The sequence below is a fragment of the Acipenser ruthenus genome, chromosome 46, assembly GCF_902713425.1.
Source record: "Acipenser ruthenus chromosome 46, fAciRut3.2 maternal haplotype, whole genome shotgun sequence".
NCBI lineage: Eukaryota > Metazoa > Chordata > Actinopteri > Acipenseriformes > Acipenseridae > Acipenser > Acipenser ruthenus.
The window spans coordinates 7999147-8019388 of record NC_081234.1 but is presented as its reverse complement, the minus strand read 5'-3'; the positions used below and the strand labels follow the sequence as shown (position 1 = coordinate 8019388).

General features: G+C 39.3%; 1 protein-coding gene across 1 annotated transcript in view; it reads right to left on the bottom strand.

Annotated features, from left to right (window-relative positions):
• The window catches only part of LOC117971672 (secreted frizzled-related protein 1-like), a 41614-nt gene that overhangs the window by 16390 nt on the left and 4982 nt on the right, over window positions 1–20242 (bottom strand). The window contains exon 2 of the mRNA XM_059013637.1: window positions 13784–13861. Coding sequence (XP_058869620.1) covers window positions 13784–13861 — 78 coding nt within the window. The remainder of the gene's footprint in view (window positions 1–13783; window positions 13862–20242) is intronic.

Sequence of the window (20242 nt, the reverse complement as noted above, 5' to 3'; positions counted from 1 at the left end):
GGGGAGTAGTACAAAAACTCACCACCAGCTACCACCCACAGACCAACCTGACAGAACGCGTGAACCGCACCTTAAAGACCATGGTTGCATCTTTTGTCGGGAAAAACCATCAGCTGTGGGATCAGTGGCTACCCGAGTTTCGTTTCGCCCTCAACACCGCCAAACATGAAACCACAGGCTTCTCTCCTGCAGTACTAGCGCTCGGAAGGACCATCAGAGGCCCATTGGACCGATTAATCGCTGTTGCTCCTGCTCCATCCACCGATCCCTACCAACTGCTAGATCGCCAGCAGCAGATTGCCGAAGAGGTGAGGGATCACGTTGCCAAAGCTCAGAAACGGCAAGCTCGGAATTACAATGCCCGGAGAGCACACTGTCAGTATGAAGAAGGTGAGTTAGTCTGGATAAGATCTCACCCCTTATCTGATGCCTCCGGAAAGTTTTCCGCAAAACTTGCCCCTAAATGGTTTGGGCCAGCTCTTGTAACCAAGAGACTTGGACCCAACAACTACAAACTCAAGTGGGGGGAGCCAGATTATTTCAAAGAGGATACCATCAATATTGTTAATTTAAAACGCTACTATGGCGTTCGTCCCTTGCACCTCCAGTGTGGGGGGGGGGAATATGTAGCAATTCCCATGCTACATAATGTGGGTGTAAGTCTCACCCACCTGTCCCTTTAATTAGGGTCAGTAGCCTGGCCAGGTCAAAACTTCATTTCCCATAGTTCCTTGCAACCACCCTCTATTCATCCTCTCTCCCCATTGGCTCATTCAGATTTCCACCCCTCCAATCTCAGAGCTCCTTAGTAGCCAGCAGTTGTATTAAAGCTGGCTAATCAGGCCTGAGAGAGACTCCCTTTCTCACAGGAATCCATTAATCTACAGCATTTTCTCTACTTAAATTTCAGTGAATCCATTACCATCCTTAGATAATTCCAGTGCATCCGTTCATTTTCTTTTGTTGCTGCGCTTTGTCTAAACTGCTCTTTTTGTTTTCACTGTTACTTGTTTAAGTTTAGCTGTTTTTCTAGGTCTGTTTAGTGTTTGTTGTTTTATGTGTGACAGCCTCAATTTTTTCCTGATCCTCCTGATTTTTTTCAAACAACTGTTCACCATTCAACTCAACACTACTGGACAGTCTCAACAATTTCAACGTACTCAATGTTTTCAACTTTCTACAATCACCATCATTTCGGGACACTTTGCTGGACTACCTTATTTGTGGGTGAGATCATTTCTTTTTTGTTTGGATTGTTTCTACTTTAATTTGATACTTTGTTTCCTGTATTTTTTTGTTATTTTGTTACTTTGTATGGATTTCAATTACCCTGCTATTACTGGACTTGTTGGGCCTACCTGTCATTCTCCCACCATCTTTTGTCTATCTGTGTGTGTTGTGTTTGTGAGTGTGGGTTTATTGGAGACCCTCCGGACACTACATTAATTTCGGTTTGGTGATACTGTTTAGCCTTCTGTTTGTCCCTACATACTTATCTGTACCATCTTATTTCTTACCTGTTACCTGCAATTATTTGAATTCCTTTCTTATTATTCATTTCATTCGTTTGTTCATTTTTTCATTTGTTGACTTTATTGTTCACAATAATAAACTGATTGTTCTTGAAATTGACACCTCTGACGTCCCTGCTTTTGCTGTCTGTCACTCTTGCTGACTTATTTAGCTATAGGAATAGGGCCAGTAGTCTCTCCTTAGGGAGGACAGTGCAACTGCTTCTCAGTTGTGCAGAGTGATCGTTACACCATGAATAGCAGTTATCACAGGTTTCATTTAGAAGAATCAATTGTAATTTTGTACCCATGTCGCCGGTGATCTGTCAAGTGTATTTTTTAGAATTCCACAAATATGTTACATAAGAACCCAAACAGCAGACAACGCTTTGAATTTCCCAGAATTCATCAGTGCAAAATTCTTCATGTGGCACTTGCTGTTATTATTTGCAACTCCAGATGTCAAGGAAGAACGATTGGCTAGCTACATGAAGTACAGCTATCACAGATTGGCTGCTGCATTGAGTTAGAAACTCTTCATTGACAGCTCAGTTGAAAGATTTTCATTTTAAAAGCAGCCGCGTACCTCAATCCTGTTGAATTTTACACTAAAACATAATTCCTTTGTGTCTGTTTACTTCATTCTTCATTGCTGACAGTTTGTTTGCATTCCCCAAAGGTAGTTTTAGCCAACCCCCCTTGAAACCTGCTTGACACTATGTTACTATGCAAGCCAAGCAGGCATGCTCCTGCAACTAGTGCAACAGTAGGAGGTTATAATAGAAATCTCCAAGCCGTTATAAGGACCACAGAAGGATCGCATCTAGTTGATATTTTCAACATCAACTTATAAGGCAATAAGCTTCTTAAATATATAAATATCTTTAAGGGTCACTATACATTTAATATATAGTGTTTAAACAATTGCAATGATGTGCTTTGACTGACACAAAGATAAGCTCACTTCTGCTTTCAATGAACTACCACGAAAGACTACGACACAGACCTGCCTGGGATGACAATTATTCTTAAAAGAATAAAAAAAAAAAGCTGACAAAGGGCAAAGTAAAAACCACCCAAGCACTTCCCTGCTTGCTTTGTTCTCTCTGTTCATACCTGTTAATTAAGCAGGCAGAACGACACCGATGTTTCTCAAGTATTAAAACGCACACATGGCTGGGATTGAGTTATTCTCAGACTTCTGTTTTCTCAGTAGAGGTTTGGAGCTGGATTAGCAGTAAATGAAATCGGAATGAGCAGCTTTATTAATTAAGATGTCGTAAAAGAGGGTTAAAAAAAACTTAATCCGCTTTATCTTGAACTTTCTTTGTCCAGCTTCTTGCAGCTTAAAAGTGGGTGCCACCGCTACTAAACTCTTCTGATTTACTAAATAAGTAGATTCATGCACAGCATTTGGGACTTTTTCAAATGGTATTAACATTGCGGTTTGTGGAATAGAACAACTGTAATTATATGCAGGAATGAAATACTTGGTGCAATACAATGCCTGAAAGCTTCTAAAACAACCCCCAAAAAAGAAAAAAAATCTGACAGACAGGGATCAGTATGTATTCCAATACAATATTACCACAGCCGTGGAGTTACACCGCACAATAGACCAAAAAAAAGAAAACAGATGGTACTGGAGTAACATGATCTAATTATAATGATGTGGTTCTTACTCTCTAAAAAAAAAAAAAGGAAAATAAAAGAAAAAATGCATGTGTCAAACAAACAAATAAATGTAAAAAAAAAACCAAAAAAACTGCAAAGGAAGCCAAGACAACAGAAAACTAAATATGATGCCTTCTGCTCCCCCGCCACATTACAATGGTATGTTTAATATCTTAAGTAACAAGGTCCACTTTTGTTTCGATTTTGTGCATCTTACTGTCAGCACATGTTAACGTGAATGTGACTTGTGCGGTTTGCCATGGTCTTTATCACTTCAGACTGTTACTAAATGTTCCTGTGGATGACAATGCTAGTTGTGTATCAGCATCTGTGTTGTATATAAACATGCAGGAGAATGCTTTCAAAGCGTTACCTCCTGTTTTGAATTTCTTCCAAAGCGCAATATAATTCCACAACGCAACCAAGTTTCACAGATTCGTGACATGATGTAATACAAGTTATAAAAACGTTTCAAGTTTGCTGAAAAGGAGGAATCAAAGACAGGGGGAAAAAAGAGTGAAAGAAGGGGGTCTTTGATCTTGCTTACCTGCTGGCCATATGCCTGCCCCTTAGGGAAGGTTCTGAAAAGTGCTGGAGAAAGAAGAGGCCCCTGATAGCTGACAGTTCAAGTTTCACCTCAGGGTGCACACTGAAGCATTAGCGACCCCAGCCTGGAAAAGGCGGCTGGTATTGCTGCTGGCTGTGGCTTTATTACTTCCACAAGCTAGTGGAAAGCCAGCATGCTGGGTAACCTGAAACTCCCTGGGTTCACCAAACAGTGACACAGCCAATTAAATCAGTCTTCCGTTACTGCTAATTTGGGAGAATAAAAGAGCAATGGGGGAATTCATTTATACCAAAAAAAGGGTCACCTGCCCCACATTTCATTAGGAAATGTTGAAGGTAAGTCCCTCTGTGCTTGTGGAATTAGACAACCGATACCCCTGTCTGATTAATGCATTTTACTAGGCATATATTATTATTATTATTATTATTATTATTATTATTATTATTATTATTTTACTTTTTTTTTTTTTATAATCGTAATAGAAAGTTTCCATGGTCAATTTCTATTTTAAATAGTACAATTACAATAGATGGCCACTAGCATCAAAGCTAAAGAATATGGGAAGAAGTCTCAGCTACCATGATCTTTTTTCTTCACACACACACACACACACACACACACACACACACGCATCATTCAGTCCACATATTATTAATTTCCCTGATATTATAATTAAAAAACAACAACAACAACAAACATTGCTTCTGCACATACAGTCTGAATAGAGAGTTCATCTAGGGCCATGGCAGTTATTATAAAATAATTGTGCTGCTGGCAAATAAGCAGCAATGGGTTTATGAGAAGCGCTGTGTTACTGCAGGCGACGCATTCACGATCACCCTCCTGGAGAGCCACAGTGTTCCAATACAGCCTGTGGAATGTGCTGGCCTGGCTGGAGGCTCCCAGTGAACACCCTTGCAGAGTCTGCCAATCCAAGCCCACGCTCTCCACCTGCTGTGAAACCTATTCTCTATTCCCCAGGCTTGAGTTGGCGTTTATATGGGCTGCAGCTGAAGTGCATGTCATATTTCTGTCAGCAGGCCGCTGGCGTCTCTCGTTAAGAGCTGGCAAGGCCACTGAAAGGGCTGCCGATTGCCTCCCGACACTTCCACTGAAGCCGAAGTTAAGAAATTAGAAGGGTGTGGCGTGAAAGCTCTGAAAAGTACTTCTCTCATTTTTGTTTTTAAACATACAGTCAAGTTAAACACACACACCCACTACCAAAAGCATTTAACGTTCATAAAATTAATTAAAAGTTAGACATGTTGGGCATTTCAAGCCAAGCTTGTTTCTGTCAAAGCAGGCATATACTGTGTCCCAGGGGTTATAGCCAAGGACTGTGTGCCAAGAGATATTAGTTTTAGATCCTCTAGTCCAGTGGATTTGAACCTGTGGTACCTGTACCAGTACTGGTACGTGACATGCTTGCAACTGGTACACACTGGCAGATCTTTATGAAGATATGATCAACCCTATACTCCCTTAATCGTAATGTATCAATCTGTACCCCTGAATCACAGAGAAATGAGAAATTACGATGAGAGATATGAACTTTCAAATTTACTGATGGGGAACCAAAGCACTCTGTGTTGCTGATTCTGGTCAACTTTTGTCAAATTATTAGATGATGCCGTCACATTTTCAGTGAGAAAACCGGTTTGTAACGGGGTAGGTCTCTGTTTTACAGCAGCCGTTTAAGATTGCACAGGGTTACTGGTACACCTGGTGGTCCCAGCTGGAAACACTGGTACTTGAGATGAAAAAGTTGAAAACCACTGCCACAAATTTACCACACCTCGACAGCTTACTTAATACAGAACCAGGTAGCACACTCATGGCCTCTTAACACACAGAACTGTATCATGGAATCAAGATCTGGCTGTCTACACACACACTGTAACAAACTGGGACAAATATTAGATTTCTGAGGGATTTAATTTAGATTTAAAACATTACTGCCACTGCAGTTTGATGGCACAGCAGTAACTTTATATCTCACGCTGTAATGATGTTCCTCTGCAGTTTAAGTACACTCTGCTATTTTTGGTATCAATTTACAATTAATCCTTGCATTGCCATAGCTGTATATTCGTACACATTGACTCATACAAACTCGACACAGATCATTTCCTATGTCAGCATGCAGGGAGTACTGAGCATGTAAGCAACATAAAAAAGGAGAAGAGATACAGCCTGTTCTTGCCAAAAGATATTTATGCAAATGTGGTTATGCTGAGGATTAATTGCAGTGCTGGCTGGGTGGCTAGCTTATTCACTTTTACAGCTTTGTTTTTGCAATGTACATACATTGCAAAAACTGTATGCTGCATTATTGAATTTTGGTTTGTCACACTTGTACTTTGCTTGAACAAAAGTTATTGTATTTCTTGCTCTTATTGTATTACTTGAATTGTAACACTTGAAATGTATTTGCTTACGATTGTAAGTCGCCCTGGATAAGGGCGTCTGCTAAGAAATGAATAATAATAATAATAATACAGATATTTAAGATAAGAATAATTGGCAATTATACTCATGCCATTTCAAATGGGGATCACTTTGAATTACTGTACCATTAATACTCTCTGTTGTAGATTTAGGCTTAGGGGAGCTAATAAAGTACAGCTCCTCCTGTAAGTCACTTTACAGATCCGATATTTACTGCAATAATAATAATAATAATAATAATAATAATGCTCAGGGTCACACAGTGAGTCAGTCAGTGGCAGAGGTGGGATTTGAACCAGTGACTTTCTGGCTACAACCCCTGGCCTTTAACCACTGGACCACACTGCAATGACAATAATAAGCATTTACAGTCAGTGTCAGAACCTGTAGAAAGCACATTTTTAATGCCACACAGGAGATTTTTGCTTCCTTAAACCACCCATTGGGAACTCGTCCCAAACTGCTTTTGCATATTTATACAAGAAAAACAGCCAGCTGTCATTTTCTCCTCAACCCCTGCTACTTTTACCAGTAGGAGGGCAATTCGTGGACAGCTAGGGGGGTGTCGTTAGATGTTATTAATCTGACTTAACCACAGAAGCCCCCCCCCCCCCAATGTTTAAAAGTGACAGGACCACTGTCCTTTAGACCTTGATGCCCTGGGCCTCCTGTGAGCCAAATGGCTAGACCCCCAACCGTCCAGAATAACGACCCGCTGATAAAATAGATTAAACATGGAGAAGCTGTCAAAACAGTGACCACTGTGGATGGAGGTGGGAGGAAATGTTTCAACTCCTACAGTCTCCAGCCAGACAAACTTTCTCCTCCTAGCTGTTTATTTACTTTAGACAGCCACCCCAGCTTTAGTGGTTTAAAGAGAGTGGGGAATCCAAAGTGCTTGTAAAGCTGATAAAACCGAGGGTTCACCCACAGTGAGTTATCTAGTTTAGAAATGTAAAAAGGTAGACGCGAGCACTCAAGCAATTTGCAACTTTAATTTTGCAGCAGTTAGTGCACCAATATGCAGCATTTTGCCGTCTTAAAAGGTCTTGTGTTACATTTTTTATAACTTTTGGTTTTAAACTCAAACTCCTAAAGGTCACTTGTCTGAAAACCTCTCTATCTCGTGTGTGAAATGGCCTAAAATAATACCTTGTGTCTGACTGACAAGTATCAACAAATCTCTCAACTGTGAGATCACATAGGTCAACGGTAGGGAGACCAGCTAAATCTCTTTCTTTGGAACAAGTACGCAGGGACATAAAAACCTGCACCTCTTTACAGCCTTGCTTCAAGATCATTTTCTTAAGCAGACGTGGTCAATAATTTAACGCATCTATGTGTCATCTCTTAAACTTACTCCTACATTGTATAATTTAGAAAAAAAAAGTTTTGGGGGCAGACGTTACCCTTAAAAAAAACAAATACAAATAGAAACGACACCTGTTGTGTTTGTGCCAGATTGGTATTAATAGTAAATGATCAAGTTGCCATTAACAAAAAAACAGAAATACTGAAATACAAGGATCATTGAACTTGAAAACCAATCAGAAGGCAGCCACGAGTTTCTCCAAATGGACTCCCTACCTAAATAGGGTCACATCTCCATCACTCAATGTTACTGCGCTTGTGTTTGGGGGGGGGGGGGGGGGGGGGGGGGGGGGGGGGGGTCAGTATTGTAACCAGGGAACAAACCACAGTCTTGTAATCCACTGGTATGGCAGCCATTTGTAAAGACCCTTAAGTGTATTTCCATAACATGTCATTCTAACATCCTGGGCTGTCTCTTGCTCTGAGACACGGACAGTCCAAAAGTGTAAACACTTCAGGAATATTGCCGTTACGTATGACAGTTTCTGCAACGTATCCAAAGGCACAGGAGTGGGAACAGTATCTAGAAATGAAAACAACGTAAAGCAGCTGTCAACACGCGCTCGCCCCACACCGTGTTAGCTTGCCTGTTCATTTCTACACGCTTGTTGTCTCCCACGTTGCCTAAGCATCGAACCTGGCTCCGGACTGAGAAAAACAAGCCCGGTGGTCTCTGCGGCCTGTGAGGACAACGTGTCAGAGAGCCCTCACACAATTCAGCAAAAGAAAAGACGCTCACGAATAAAACAAAGAAAATGTAGGGATCAAAATCCCAAACACATTATTCAGCTGAGCAGATTCCAGACAGCAACGTGTGTTTTAACCCCTCAAGGTAGACAAGGAATTGAGTAGCTGTTCAAACTGTTTCTTCTTAGCACTTGAGTGGCTGAAGTAACATGAGGAAAACGGACAATCTGGACGACCAGATCTAACCCGTCAGTACATTTTAAACCCTGTTCCGTACACCTTGTTGCAAAAATAAGAAAGTTTGCATCATTTTTATTTGTGGGGACACATCACCTATGTCCCTGGTACCTTAAAGGGTTAAATATTTGTGGACACTGACCATCTAGCAGCAATATGCTGGACATTGCTGCTGGTCTACTTCCCAGCTGCTTTAATTTCTAGGACAATCAGGACAATGTGGGGGTAGCTATAAGCTAATGCGATGCCTTGTCAGTGCCTAGCCTATGGTCTCAATTTACAAAAACGAATGCACGTTTTGCTAATGATCTAAGATGTAAACACATCATGAAATAATATGAATTTCAGAAATGAATACAGGTTTCCCCTTGAGTGCAGGGCGCCCACTGCACTTGCTGCAAGTTGTTTCAAATGTTTTTGTAACTTCAGACATGCGGCTGTTACATAAGCTTGATAAATCAAGCTCTCCATTGTGTTTTAACAAGCATATGACATTTTCTTTGAAGTAACCCCATTTCATGTTGCTGGTGCAAAGCACGTAATGGTTTAACTCAGTGTGGGGTGTCTTTAATTCCGATTTCCTCTCAACACTGGAGCAGCAGCTTCCACATCCCTATAACAAAAGAAAGATGCACCAGAAACGGCTGCTTCAAGACACAACACTAAATAAATTCCAGTTAAATCAACTGGCATTAACAGAAGGTCAAGGGGAATGCTCCAAATACATTTTAATCAACGACAACAACAACAAAATAAAATCACTGGATACTATACTGAACTGCAAATGGCTGGTTATTTTAAGAAAAATAAATTAATTTCCAGCTTAAATCTGTGCAAGATGTGTTACCCTGCAGCTTCCACAAGTTAATTGAAAGCAAAAGATTTTCCCTGGCATTCAAATTATTTCAGCTTAGACAAGAGAAATATAAACATGTTAAAGCATTAAAGCTGCTGAAATGGTTTTTATAGAGGATAATGTCAATAGGCCGTGTCGGACGCCAGATGCTTGATAAGTTATGAAGATTGTGAAATGCAAGTTATAACGCAAGGGCTTCCCGTTGTAAAAGTCACTTGTGCTCTGCCTTTCGGGTGAGACGTAGTTCTACGTGACTCTGCAGCTGATGCATAGTTCACACACCCTAGACTCTGTAAGTCGCCTTAGAGAAAGGCGTCTGCTAAATAAACAAATATTAATAAAATATACAAGTGTATATTGGTTTTGCCATGCTCACCTGTGGAATAACTACAGTGCCCCATGAACATTCAAAATGTATGCTCTCTCTCTCTCTCTCTCTCTCTCTCTCTCTCTCTCTCTCTCTCTCTCTCTCTATATATATATATATATATTGTAATGATGGTGTCTTTCATGATCACAAATTAGAGACTGGTAACTAAGTGTGGTTCAAGAAGACTATTCAGGTGACAAATCCAGATTGACCCCCATTAGATTCTGTCCTAAACCCTCGCAAGTTAAACTTGTTTTTAGCGATTCCTCATCCAAAACCATGAAAACAGACTGAATCCCAACAACATTTTTATTTTCTTCTTCACAAAATGGTAACTTCCAGTCCAATGATCTGTTTATGCTACTCACTCTTATCACTTGACAAATTTGCATGAAACATTTTTAAACATTTGGGCAACCAAGCTTCAAATCCATTTGAAATAAATGAATAAAAGCTGGAAAGTTTCTGGAAACAGTTTGCATAAGGGCTGTTAAAACCTCATCAAAAAATGTGAAATATGTAAACTCTCGGTTTTCGTATTTGCATGAAGGGTTCAGCTGTGGTGCAGAAAAGCGTTTGCAACTGTGTAAATGTATTGCTGCATGCTGTGCACTAACAGGAAAATAATATCAAAACATGAGTACACAGATGTCAAGAAAGTTTAATAGGATCTAAAAAAAAAAAGATATACTGTATAAAACAAAAATGAAAGCAAGGAGAACAGAAATGCCATGTCTGAGATTCACGTCCACTCTGGACCTGTGCGTTTACCCGTCCTTGAATATACAGCTGCTTGGACCCTGCTTCTACCCTTTACCCTTTTAGTAAGAAAACGTACCAGACCTACGTTCCTTCAACCCGTACGCACTGAGCTAAATCTTGTGCTGGCTGGATACTCTGGCCCGATGCCAATGAAACTGTCAGAAAGAATCTGGAAAATGGTACACCACAATCTCAGTGGTTTTGCAAAAGATGGTTTTGTTGGCATCAAGCGCCAACCATCTTTCTGGTGCCAAAGGCTTATCGAATCGGAATCCTTAAGAAGTGGGTCAGAAACGCTTTCCAAAAAAGCAAAAAATAAAAAAGCCTCTGATAACCGAGCTTTATTTGTCAAAATCATTAGCAAAAAGAAGACAGCTAAGTATCACAAAAATAATGAAAATGATTCCTGAATAACCGCGGACTGCTTCTCCGAATTGGACACCCGAATCAGAAAGCTAAACCTGCCTGGATTTGTTTAGGCTCCTGGGTGTTAATGACAGAAAATCAAGACAGAACACATGTCTTAATTAAACAAGTGTGCTGTTACAACAATATATAAATTAAAACAACAAATGAGAGACGTGTTTTTAAAGGCATTTTAATGGAAAATGGATAAAAAAAACAAGCTCAGATGTGTCTTACTAAACTTCTAGTAAAAACCAGGAATGGATCAAACTGCTATGCAATTGGGATCTTATTTCAATCTCTGTAATAGCACTGCAGACCGCCAGTATAGCACAGGGAAGATAAATTCTTGTTTGAGGCCAGGATATACCGCTGGGTTTGAAAAGATAAACAGGATGCTGCCAATGTGTTCCAAAATTAGAAGTTAGTTTAGTCTAGGAGCGCATAAGGGACAGATTTTCAGTCAGAAAAATTAATCCAATAGAACGAACGATATTTATTAAAGCTTAGACAAGATAATACTACGTTATACATATTTTCATTACATCTTTGGCCTCGCCCTTCACCCATAATTTATTTTGCTGATAGTGGAGAGGCTGACTGTAGGCAAGCCATGGGCAGGGGGGCAGGAGACCTGCCCTCCCCCTTAGACGAAGCCAAAAAACAGGTGGAGGCTGGGGAGGAGGAGACACACAGCAGGGATGAATGGATGGAGGTAAGAAATAAACTCCGTTCTAGCTGATCATTGGACGTGTTGCTAATCGAATGAGATACAAGCCACATGACTGACGATGTCTGGTAACGGAGGCGCCTAATATGCTTGATGTTTACGTCTTTAAAAGTGAATTCCCTTATCTGAACCACCGCTTTGCTGAACTGATGTCTCCTTAGAACTTAATTTATAACCAGTTAGGACACATTTGTTCAGTACATTTACACAAAACAGAATTCAATTCTCGGAAGGACTGTAAGCTATACATCTCAGGACGGTGACAAGAACAACAGGGCCTCGGGTCACAGCAAGTGGATTCCCCAACTCTCTGAGATTAAAGGGTAGATAAGGTCCTTTTTATTTTATTGTGTTACATGTTCCCATGTGCTGCTACAACTGTTTAAGTAAGGTGTGTGTATTGTTTTATTTTATTTTTTTTACATTTTGACCACTTTTAAAAAAAAAAAAAAATTAATTGAATTCCCTGCCTCAAGATGGCTTCACATGTACCTGCATGGACCTCTCAGAACTACATTTCCTATCATCCTCCTGCTCACTGGTAAATCCTTCTCGGTTACATGTGTGCAGGAGGATGATGGGAAATGTAGTTCTGAGAGGTCCATGCGGGTACATGTGAAGCCATCTTGAGGCAGGGAATGCAATTTAAAAATTTGGTTAAAATGTAAAAATAAAAATTATTAAAACATGCTGTAGCTGAGGGTTACCAAAGCACACTCCCACTTAATCTAAAGTCATATTAATACAGCACATATCAAAGTGCTTTATCAGCCTTGGGAAATGACAGAAGGAGTAAAGAAGTCAAAAGGTGCTGAGACTACAGTAGGCCAACCGTGCACATAGCAACACTCTCCGTTCACACAGCTGTCAACAAGTGCAACTGTCTAGCCTGTTTGGATTTCAGGACTAGTTTGGGATGATTCTTTTTTTGTTGCAATGGACAGCCAGAGCTGGGCTTAGACCAAATCACTGTGGAGAAGACTGGTGACCTGAGCAATGACATTTCCACCGTGAGCCACCCAGTGCACAGATAACAATCGCCAGCCTGTTTCAAAAGAGGAAAAAGCCGCAAGTGCTATTTGGAATTAATCTGTTACAAGGAATTAACCCCTTAACCCCTGCAGCGCTGTCCGTCCCAGAACCCAGCAGTAAAAAAAAAAAAAAAAAAAAAAAACCTCAACTGCAAAATGTCATCAATCTACAAAGCCTTCACCATTTACCGTACAGATTAATGATAGTTTTGCATTCTTAACGAAGTTTTAGAAGAGTTGCCGGAAACGGTACGTTTTATATCCAGGAGGGACATACCGGGGGAATCGGAAATAGGCGATTCCAGAGGTACAGGGGTTAACGAAAGTGTGGGAAAGAGAGGGAGAAAGAGAGAGTGTTGGGAGTTCAGAACAAAGCTCTGTTTGATCCGGCTGTTAAAAATCACAGCTCGGTACAGAATCCTCCCAGTGTTTCAAGGTTCACCCCTCTCCTGTTGCAACACTAAGGGTTTAAATCACGGTCAAATCAATTCAAATAAATATTTTTACACAGTTGTGTGTGCCAGGCAGAAAAATCCAGCTTAAAGTCATATTTTTCCTTCGTCCGAATCAGATCAATATTTTTCAAAGCTGTCAGATATGGGGACCATGTGACTGGAATTCATCGTGTTCTTGCCAAAGTAAGGTTCATTAAAAGTTTGAATTGTATTAAATCCCTTCGGTTTTAAACTGGGGCCTTTTTTGTTTCAAGTAGTTATGCAGAATAAAAGTATGCATTGAGGGAAAAATGGAAGTCATAACCGTACACCATTATAGCTTGTATGGTTTCCAAAAGCTTCAACAAACATTTCTTGTGTAAAAAAAAAAAAGAATTAGTTTGATGTAGTTGCTTAACTTAGGGTATTTGCCTCTGCCCTAGACAGGAATTTATATATAAATATATATATATATATATATATATATATATATATATATATATATATATATATATATATATATATATATACAGTATATAATATTTTTTTCTTTGTTATTTTAAATATGGGCCAAAAAGTGACCAAGTATCATACAGCATATGAAGGTCATTTCACTGCTGGCCAGGGATCCTTCTGAAAATAAAGAACTGAGTGGAATGCAAGTGGAGTAAATGAGAAGATTTATCGAGATTGCCTTACCGAACTCGCTGGCACACATGTGCTCCAGGATGACGTCTGTTTGCATTTCGTTGTCACATGGCGGGCAGATGCCAGAGTCTGCAAACAGAAAGAGGAGAGTTAGGAAAATAAAGACCAGAAGCAGGTGTTATCCCACCCCAGGTCTGTGCAACACCACTGGGACTGGATCCCTGGATGAAACCCAACACGGTACAATTCAACCCCTCCAGGGTCAGCGATCCTGGAAGTTGTATTTTGGTGTATCTAAATGTAACAAGGCAGAGGCTGGGCGTGAACCAGCGACCCACAATGTGTGTCTAAACTGCAATGCAAACGAGCGGGCTCATCTGCAGCCATAGTTTTTGAGCTTTTAACCTCATCTCAGCAGTGTGGAGTAGTGGTTAGAGCTCTGGACTCTTGACCGGAGGGTCATGGGTTCAATCCCCGGTCGGGGACACTGCTGTTGTACCCTTGAGCAAGGTACTTTACCTAGATTGCTCCAGTAAAAAACCCAACTGTATAAATGGGTAATTGTATGTAAAAATAATGTGTTATCTTGTAACAATTGTAAGTCGCCCTGGATAAGGGCGTCTGCTAAGAAATAAATAATAATAATAATAATAATCTCATCTCACCAACAGGGGACTGGACATAATCTGTATTGGCACAACACTGCCCGTTACATAAACCTCTAAACGTTTGCTATACCAACTGTTGTCAAGGAGGGTCCTACTTTAGGAACATATTTATTCAGATGTTTCTTTGCTCTTTGAGTTTTCAGTTAAGGATTCAATATTCAGTTTACAAACTAGTGCTGAAGTGTTAAATCTGCATGCACAAAAATGCCTTAAACCCCTAAGTAATTTGAACTGTTTATTTTTGTTTGTTTTTTTGCCCACAGTTGCCAATATCACATTAACATCAAAAGCAATCTGAAAAAAAAAGGAAATGGGAACATGATGTTTCATAATTTACGAACTTGACAATAAAATTACATTCCTCACCAAAACAAGATTCGAATACAAGACAGACTGCCACCTGGTCAACTTGCACTTAAGAAAGGGTTGTGCTGTGCTTAACGCTAGCAAAACTGTAGCACTTCACTCTTAAAAAAAAAAAAATAAAAAAAAAAAATAAATAAATAATAAGGTTTTCTGTGGAAGCATATGGTGGTTTGAATTTCGACAAGAAAATTACTTTTACTGCTATTACTTTCCCTTGACCCCCCCAAAGAGAACTGTAACTGTTTTGTACTGCAAGTCGCTTCAGTTTTTATTATCAGTGACATCTAAGCATTACACAACACTGCAGTATGTGATTTGTAGTTCTTATTATTGCTGCTGCAGTTTTGGATTACAATAAATGAATACTGTGATCATTTTAATATTATATTGCAACGTTCTGGAACATTACTCAGTTTTCAGGCCAACCTTACTCTGCCAATTAGCTAAAGCAGCAACTCCATATTAGCCAAACAAAAAGGTGAAAACAGTTTTAAAATGATCCTAATGAAGTTAACAAACCTCCCATGCACGCCTGTGCTCTTACAAATCTCCCTGTACAAACAGAGGAACTTTAAATCATATTGCCATAGATACACGTTAATAAATGTGTGAACGGTCAAAGATCCTGTGACCTGACCTTGCTCTGGAAGGTGCCTTTCTTGATCGTTCATTATAATTAACTATAATTCCTGCCCACAGTAAACAAAACGATAAATAAATAAAACAGTGCTGTATGCTGTCTAGCTGGTTAGCCATTGGTCTGCGCACGCTCTGTTTATCTCGCGGGATGAACCGCACTCCTGCAATAACCCTGACACTTCTCTCCGAAAAAGCCCCTTGTCAGAAGGATTAGAGGGGTGGTTTGACAAGCCATCATTGTCTGTGGATGTGGCTCCACTTTTTTGTGTCATTTTTTGCAGGTTCTCTCTTTTTTTTTTAAATAACTTTTAAAACCAACAAATATGCTGTTTTTATAGTTCTTAATGTTGACTCCCCACTGAGCCTGTAAACTAATTTTACAAGTGTACAATCAAAAATAGCTGTTTCTTTTAAATAATTTAGTTTGGGTATTTTCACTCACAAACCTCAAATTAATAAAATATTAGAAAGTAAGTACAGAGAGGAGTTTCAAAGTCTGATCTCTCAATTTGCAGCTTAATGTTATGTAAGAGAGTTGCACTGTCCAAGGCAGAGACCTATCTACTGATGATTGTGTTCCTAACAAGTAAACAAGGTTTCCACAAAATATACTTTAAACTGTAAACATGGGAGATAAAGAATTTTGTAGAGCCGAAATGGGTTTCATAAAGTTTCATTATTCTCTAATGCAATAAATCAAAAATAAATAAATGTCGAACATTAAAAAAAGAGAAAAAGAAAATTTGGCACCATTGCCTAAGATCTGTCTTCTATCAAGTTCAGGCCTACTATTTGGCAAACTTCATCTAAAAAATAAATTCTGGCAAAGGATCCAATAAATAAATGCATCTTTCAAAAACAAAGAGAAAACCTTTTTGATTATTCAGCTGGAAAGCAATGCATCAGTTTTTAATGCGAATGCTTTACTGAGTCCCTGCAGGTGACCGCGTTTCAATGCTTTTGATATAACCAAGAGGAACCGGTTAGGATCTACAATGCTGGCGTTTGCCTGAACAGCTGTCTGCAGAGAATTGCCAGACCAGTCTTGCTGAGATACAGCTGATTCACTCGACTAAAGAAAGGAGGCCTCCCTTTAGCCCCCCTCCGGCTCCTACAATCAGGGTTTACAAAGAAACACAATGTAAAATACCGAGATGAGCTACAGTTCAATGGAGGGCTTAGCAAGCAGTGTGAGTTTGTTAAACGGGTTATTAGGGGCTGTAATTGTCACGGATTCTGGTTGCATTGTGATGTGGGTAACTAACAATCAGAAGCTTTAAGGGAAAGAATTGAACTATTTAGGCACAATCACGATCATTAGCAAGAGCACATTGTCCTTGTAGTCCGGGGATTAAGCAGAGAAGAGATGCCAGTTTTTAAATCCCAGCTCAGCCAAGTAGCCTTGAGTTACAATTCGGCTGTCTACAACAAATGTAAGTAAGGGTTAAAACTTAAGGCTTTCATTCCATGTCTGTTTTTGGAAAAAGCAAATTTGATACTTTCCCCCACGAAAATACAAAACCAACATGTTTTTTTTTTTTTGCCAAAGGTTGTACCCTCCCCCCATCAACTCCAAACAAAAGTTTCTATAGTAACCTGTTGCAGTCTGGAGATACCAAAATACAGCTACCAGCGTCCCCCAAAGTCAGCTTGGGTTCTGAAGAAACGGGTTTACACTGACACAGTTTTGACTGTGCTTTTGTTTTTTTTTTAGGTTAAAAAATCTCCCAGGTGCACTAAAACGGGTTCATACGAACAAATAATTATTGAAGGCATCAATAAAACAAAAAATAAAAATAAACAAATAATGCCTTGGGTACAAAAAATAATAATAATTCGGGAAAACAATCTTCCTCGCAATTATCTCAAATCTGCTAATTAATGTTCATAGCACCAAATTTCCCCAGCTGGCCCTATACCCCATGCTGCTACACAGTGGCATCGGGGTTATCGAAGTACCACTGTTGATCAACCACAGCAGAAGAGAATTACTTACTAACTCATCTGGTACCTCCAATGTAATAGATACAACGTCAGTTAATGACAAAGAATTACTTGGTAGTACTGGCAATCTGTGTTTTTAAAAACAAAAACAAAACATGTGTTATAGTGCGTTGTGTATGCAGCATGCAATTCAAGCCTGAGTTTTAAAGCTCAATAAACTGTGATAAACCAAAATCATTTTCTATGAGAGTTATTTAATCTGCTCCCCCCCAGGCTTTTTCTTCACACATTCTTAGTAGGCAATTTCAACAAAGAATTCCATCAAACGGAGATGCAGTTTGAAGTGATTTGGCATGACGGCATCTGCTCAGACAGATAAGTGTTTATATTGTATATAAAGGATGATTTACTTAGAATTTTAAAATGCATGAATTCATTTGGTATTACCTGATACCAGATCTCATTAATCAATGTCAGCCTCGCAAGTCGAAGACAGGCTCCTCTGTCTGATGGTAAGGGTTCTATTACTCCTTATGAAAAACTTGGTCAGTCTGTTTTATTTGTGTTTTACCAACAGCGTCACTGCCATAAATTATTATGAATTCAGCCTATTATTTAACATGGGCTGCAAGCAATTACATGCATAATGTTTTATGAATAGGTTTAACATGTGCTCGACTAGTTTAAACAAAGACAAACATACTCACGTTGCACAGTTGCATGCTGCCAATAGGTATACGCTGTTAGGGCACAGTCGTTTTCAACTTTTTCTCCATTGGAAAGAACAACATGTTGCTCAAAAGCATGTGTTTACTATGCTACTGTTTCCTACTGGTATCACACAAGGAATTCAAAGGAGGCAAGATACCTTTAGAAGATCACGGAGAGGGAGGCTCATCTAGGTGGCATTCACCTCGTTATTATTGAAATATGGACTCCTCTGGAATTAATAGCTGATGGTTGTGGGAAAGAAGAACCTTGCAGAATATGACCCAACATAAAGCTGGCTCAAGGCTCAAGGTTCTTAAGCAATCAAATAATCATATGCTACCACTGTCATATGTTTGAACTATCCAATTACAAATTGGGACCCACAATTACTGAACGGATTAATTTAGGGCAGCAGTGTGGAGTAGTGGTTAGGGCTCTGGATTCCTGACCAGAGGGTCATGGGTTCAATCCCAGGTGGGGGACACTGCTACTGTACCCTTGAGCAAGGTGCTTTACCTAGATTGCTCCAGTAAAAACCCAAGTGGATAATTGTATGTAAAAATAATGTGATATCTTGTAACAATTGTAAGTCGCCCTGGATAAGGGTGTCTGCTAAGAAATAAATAATAATTTAAAAGGAAAAAAGCATGCGATAGTCAAGTTACTAGCACTCATTATAAAGGGTTTGCTTCTATATATATATATATATATATATATATATATATATATATATATATATTTTTTTTTTTTTTTTTTAAAACCTTTGCTGGAGAACGGCTTGTTTGTTGCACTAATCCAAAAAGTGGGTGTGATCTTTTCCAGAAAAGGAGGAATGAAATCATGAAATCCACAAATCCACCTGGACTTGGTGGCACTGGACAACTGATTTATGTGTGTCCGGACAGGTTTATACAAATTGTGATTTTGATTTGGTTTTAATTTGCAAGGGAAAAAAAAAAAGAAATCAGAAGAGATCTATTAATTTTAGTGAAAATCTCCATTTGTGACCCCTGGTCCTTGTTTCTTTTTTTCAGGTTGAAAAAATCCCCTGGGTCGACATTGTCAATACCTTTTAGAATTCCGAATGCTTGAATGTCTGTTTCTCGTTTTCTTGTGTTGACTACAATTGCTTTTGAAAATAAATAAATAATAAGAAGAAGAAGAAATAAATAATAATAATAACGCTCAGTTTTGAGGGGAGTCGAAATGTATTATTTTCTTCAGCTGCAGCTTAGCAATCAGCACATGTGTTTGAAGCTTTTATAATATCCAGCCATGTTTTCCAAGCGTATCATTTGAATACATACAGCGATGGCCAAACGTTTTGCACCACCCTATAGAATTAACTCATTTTGCTTCATAAAGTCGAATGGAACCTGCTTGAATAATGTTACGTTAACATATTGAACTACACACCGCTTTGGAGTTTTCCGTTTACTTAACGAAATTTACTTGACACAAATTGAAAAATGTGGCATTTCAAAATCTAACATGAAATATATTGTACTACTATTTTGGCTTCCTTCCGGTGGACTTTTGCGATATCATTTTGCAGTTTCTTGGATTACATGATGTTAAAAAAAAATATCTAAATTATGTTTATATATATTTAATTATTATTATTATTTTATTATTATGTCTCAATCCTAAAATTCTAGGTGATGCAAAACTTTTCGCCATCGCTGCAGTTGTAGAAGTTCTAAAAAGGGTCTGATCTTGTTTCAGGATAAATCTTCCAGATGTACAGACACAGGTGGGCTCGTGGTTTTACGGTCCGAGGGGGCAAGCTATCATTCCACGGTTGACAGAACTTTGCTCGTGGCAAAACTTTTTCACTTTAATGGTTAGCAACATGCAATAACAGGTTTGAACGGATAGCAGGGACAGCATGCGGGCGGTCCGGTGTGGCAATCTCCAGGAAAGCTCGGGAAAAGGCTGCTGGAATATGATTACTACAGTGCTTTAAGAGACAGAAGAGAGATTTTCTTCCTGTAAAAGGGGTTTTCCTATCCATGAAATGGCATCAAGTTCCAGCACTTCCTTTCTCACAATTTTAGGACCAAACCTTATTGATATTTCAGAGCTACCCCCTTTCGAACTTTGTATCAACAGACTTGGTACTGGATACAAGCTTAAGAATGGTACAGATGGTGACACAGTGAAATTTGAAGAGATCCATGTT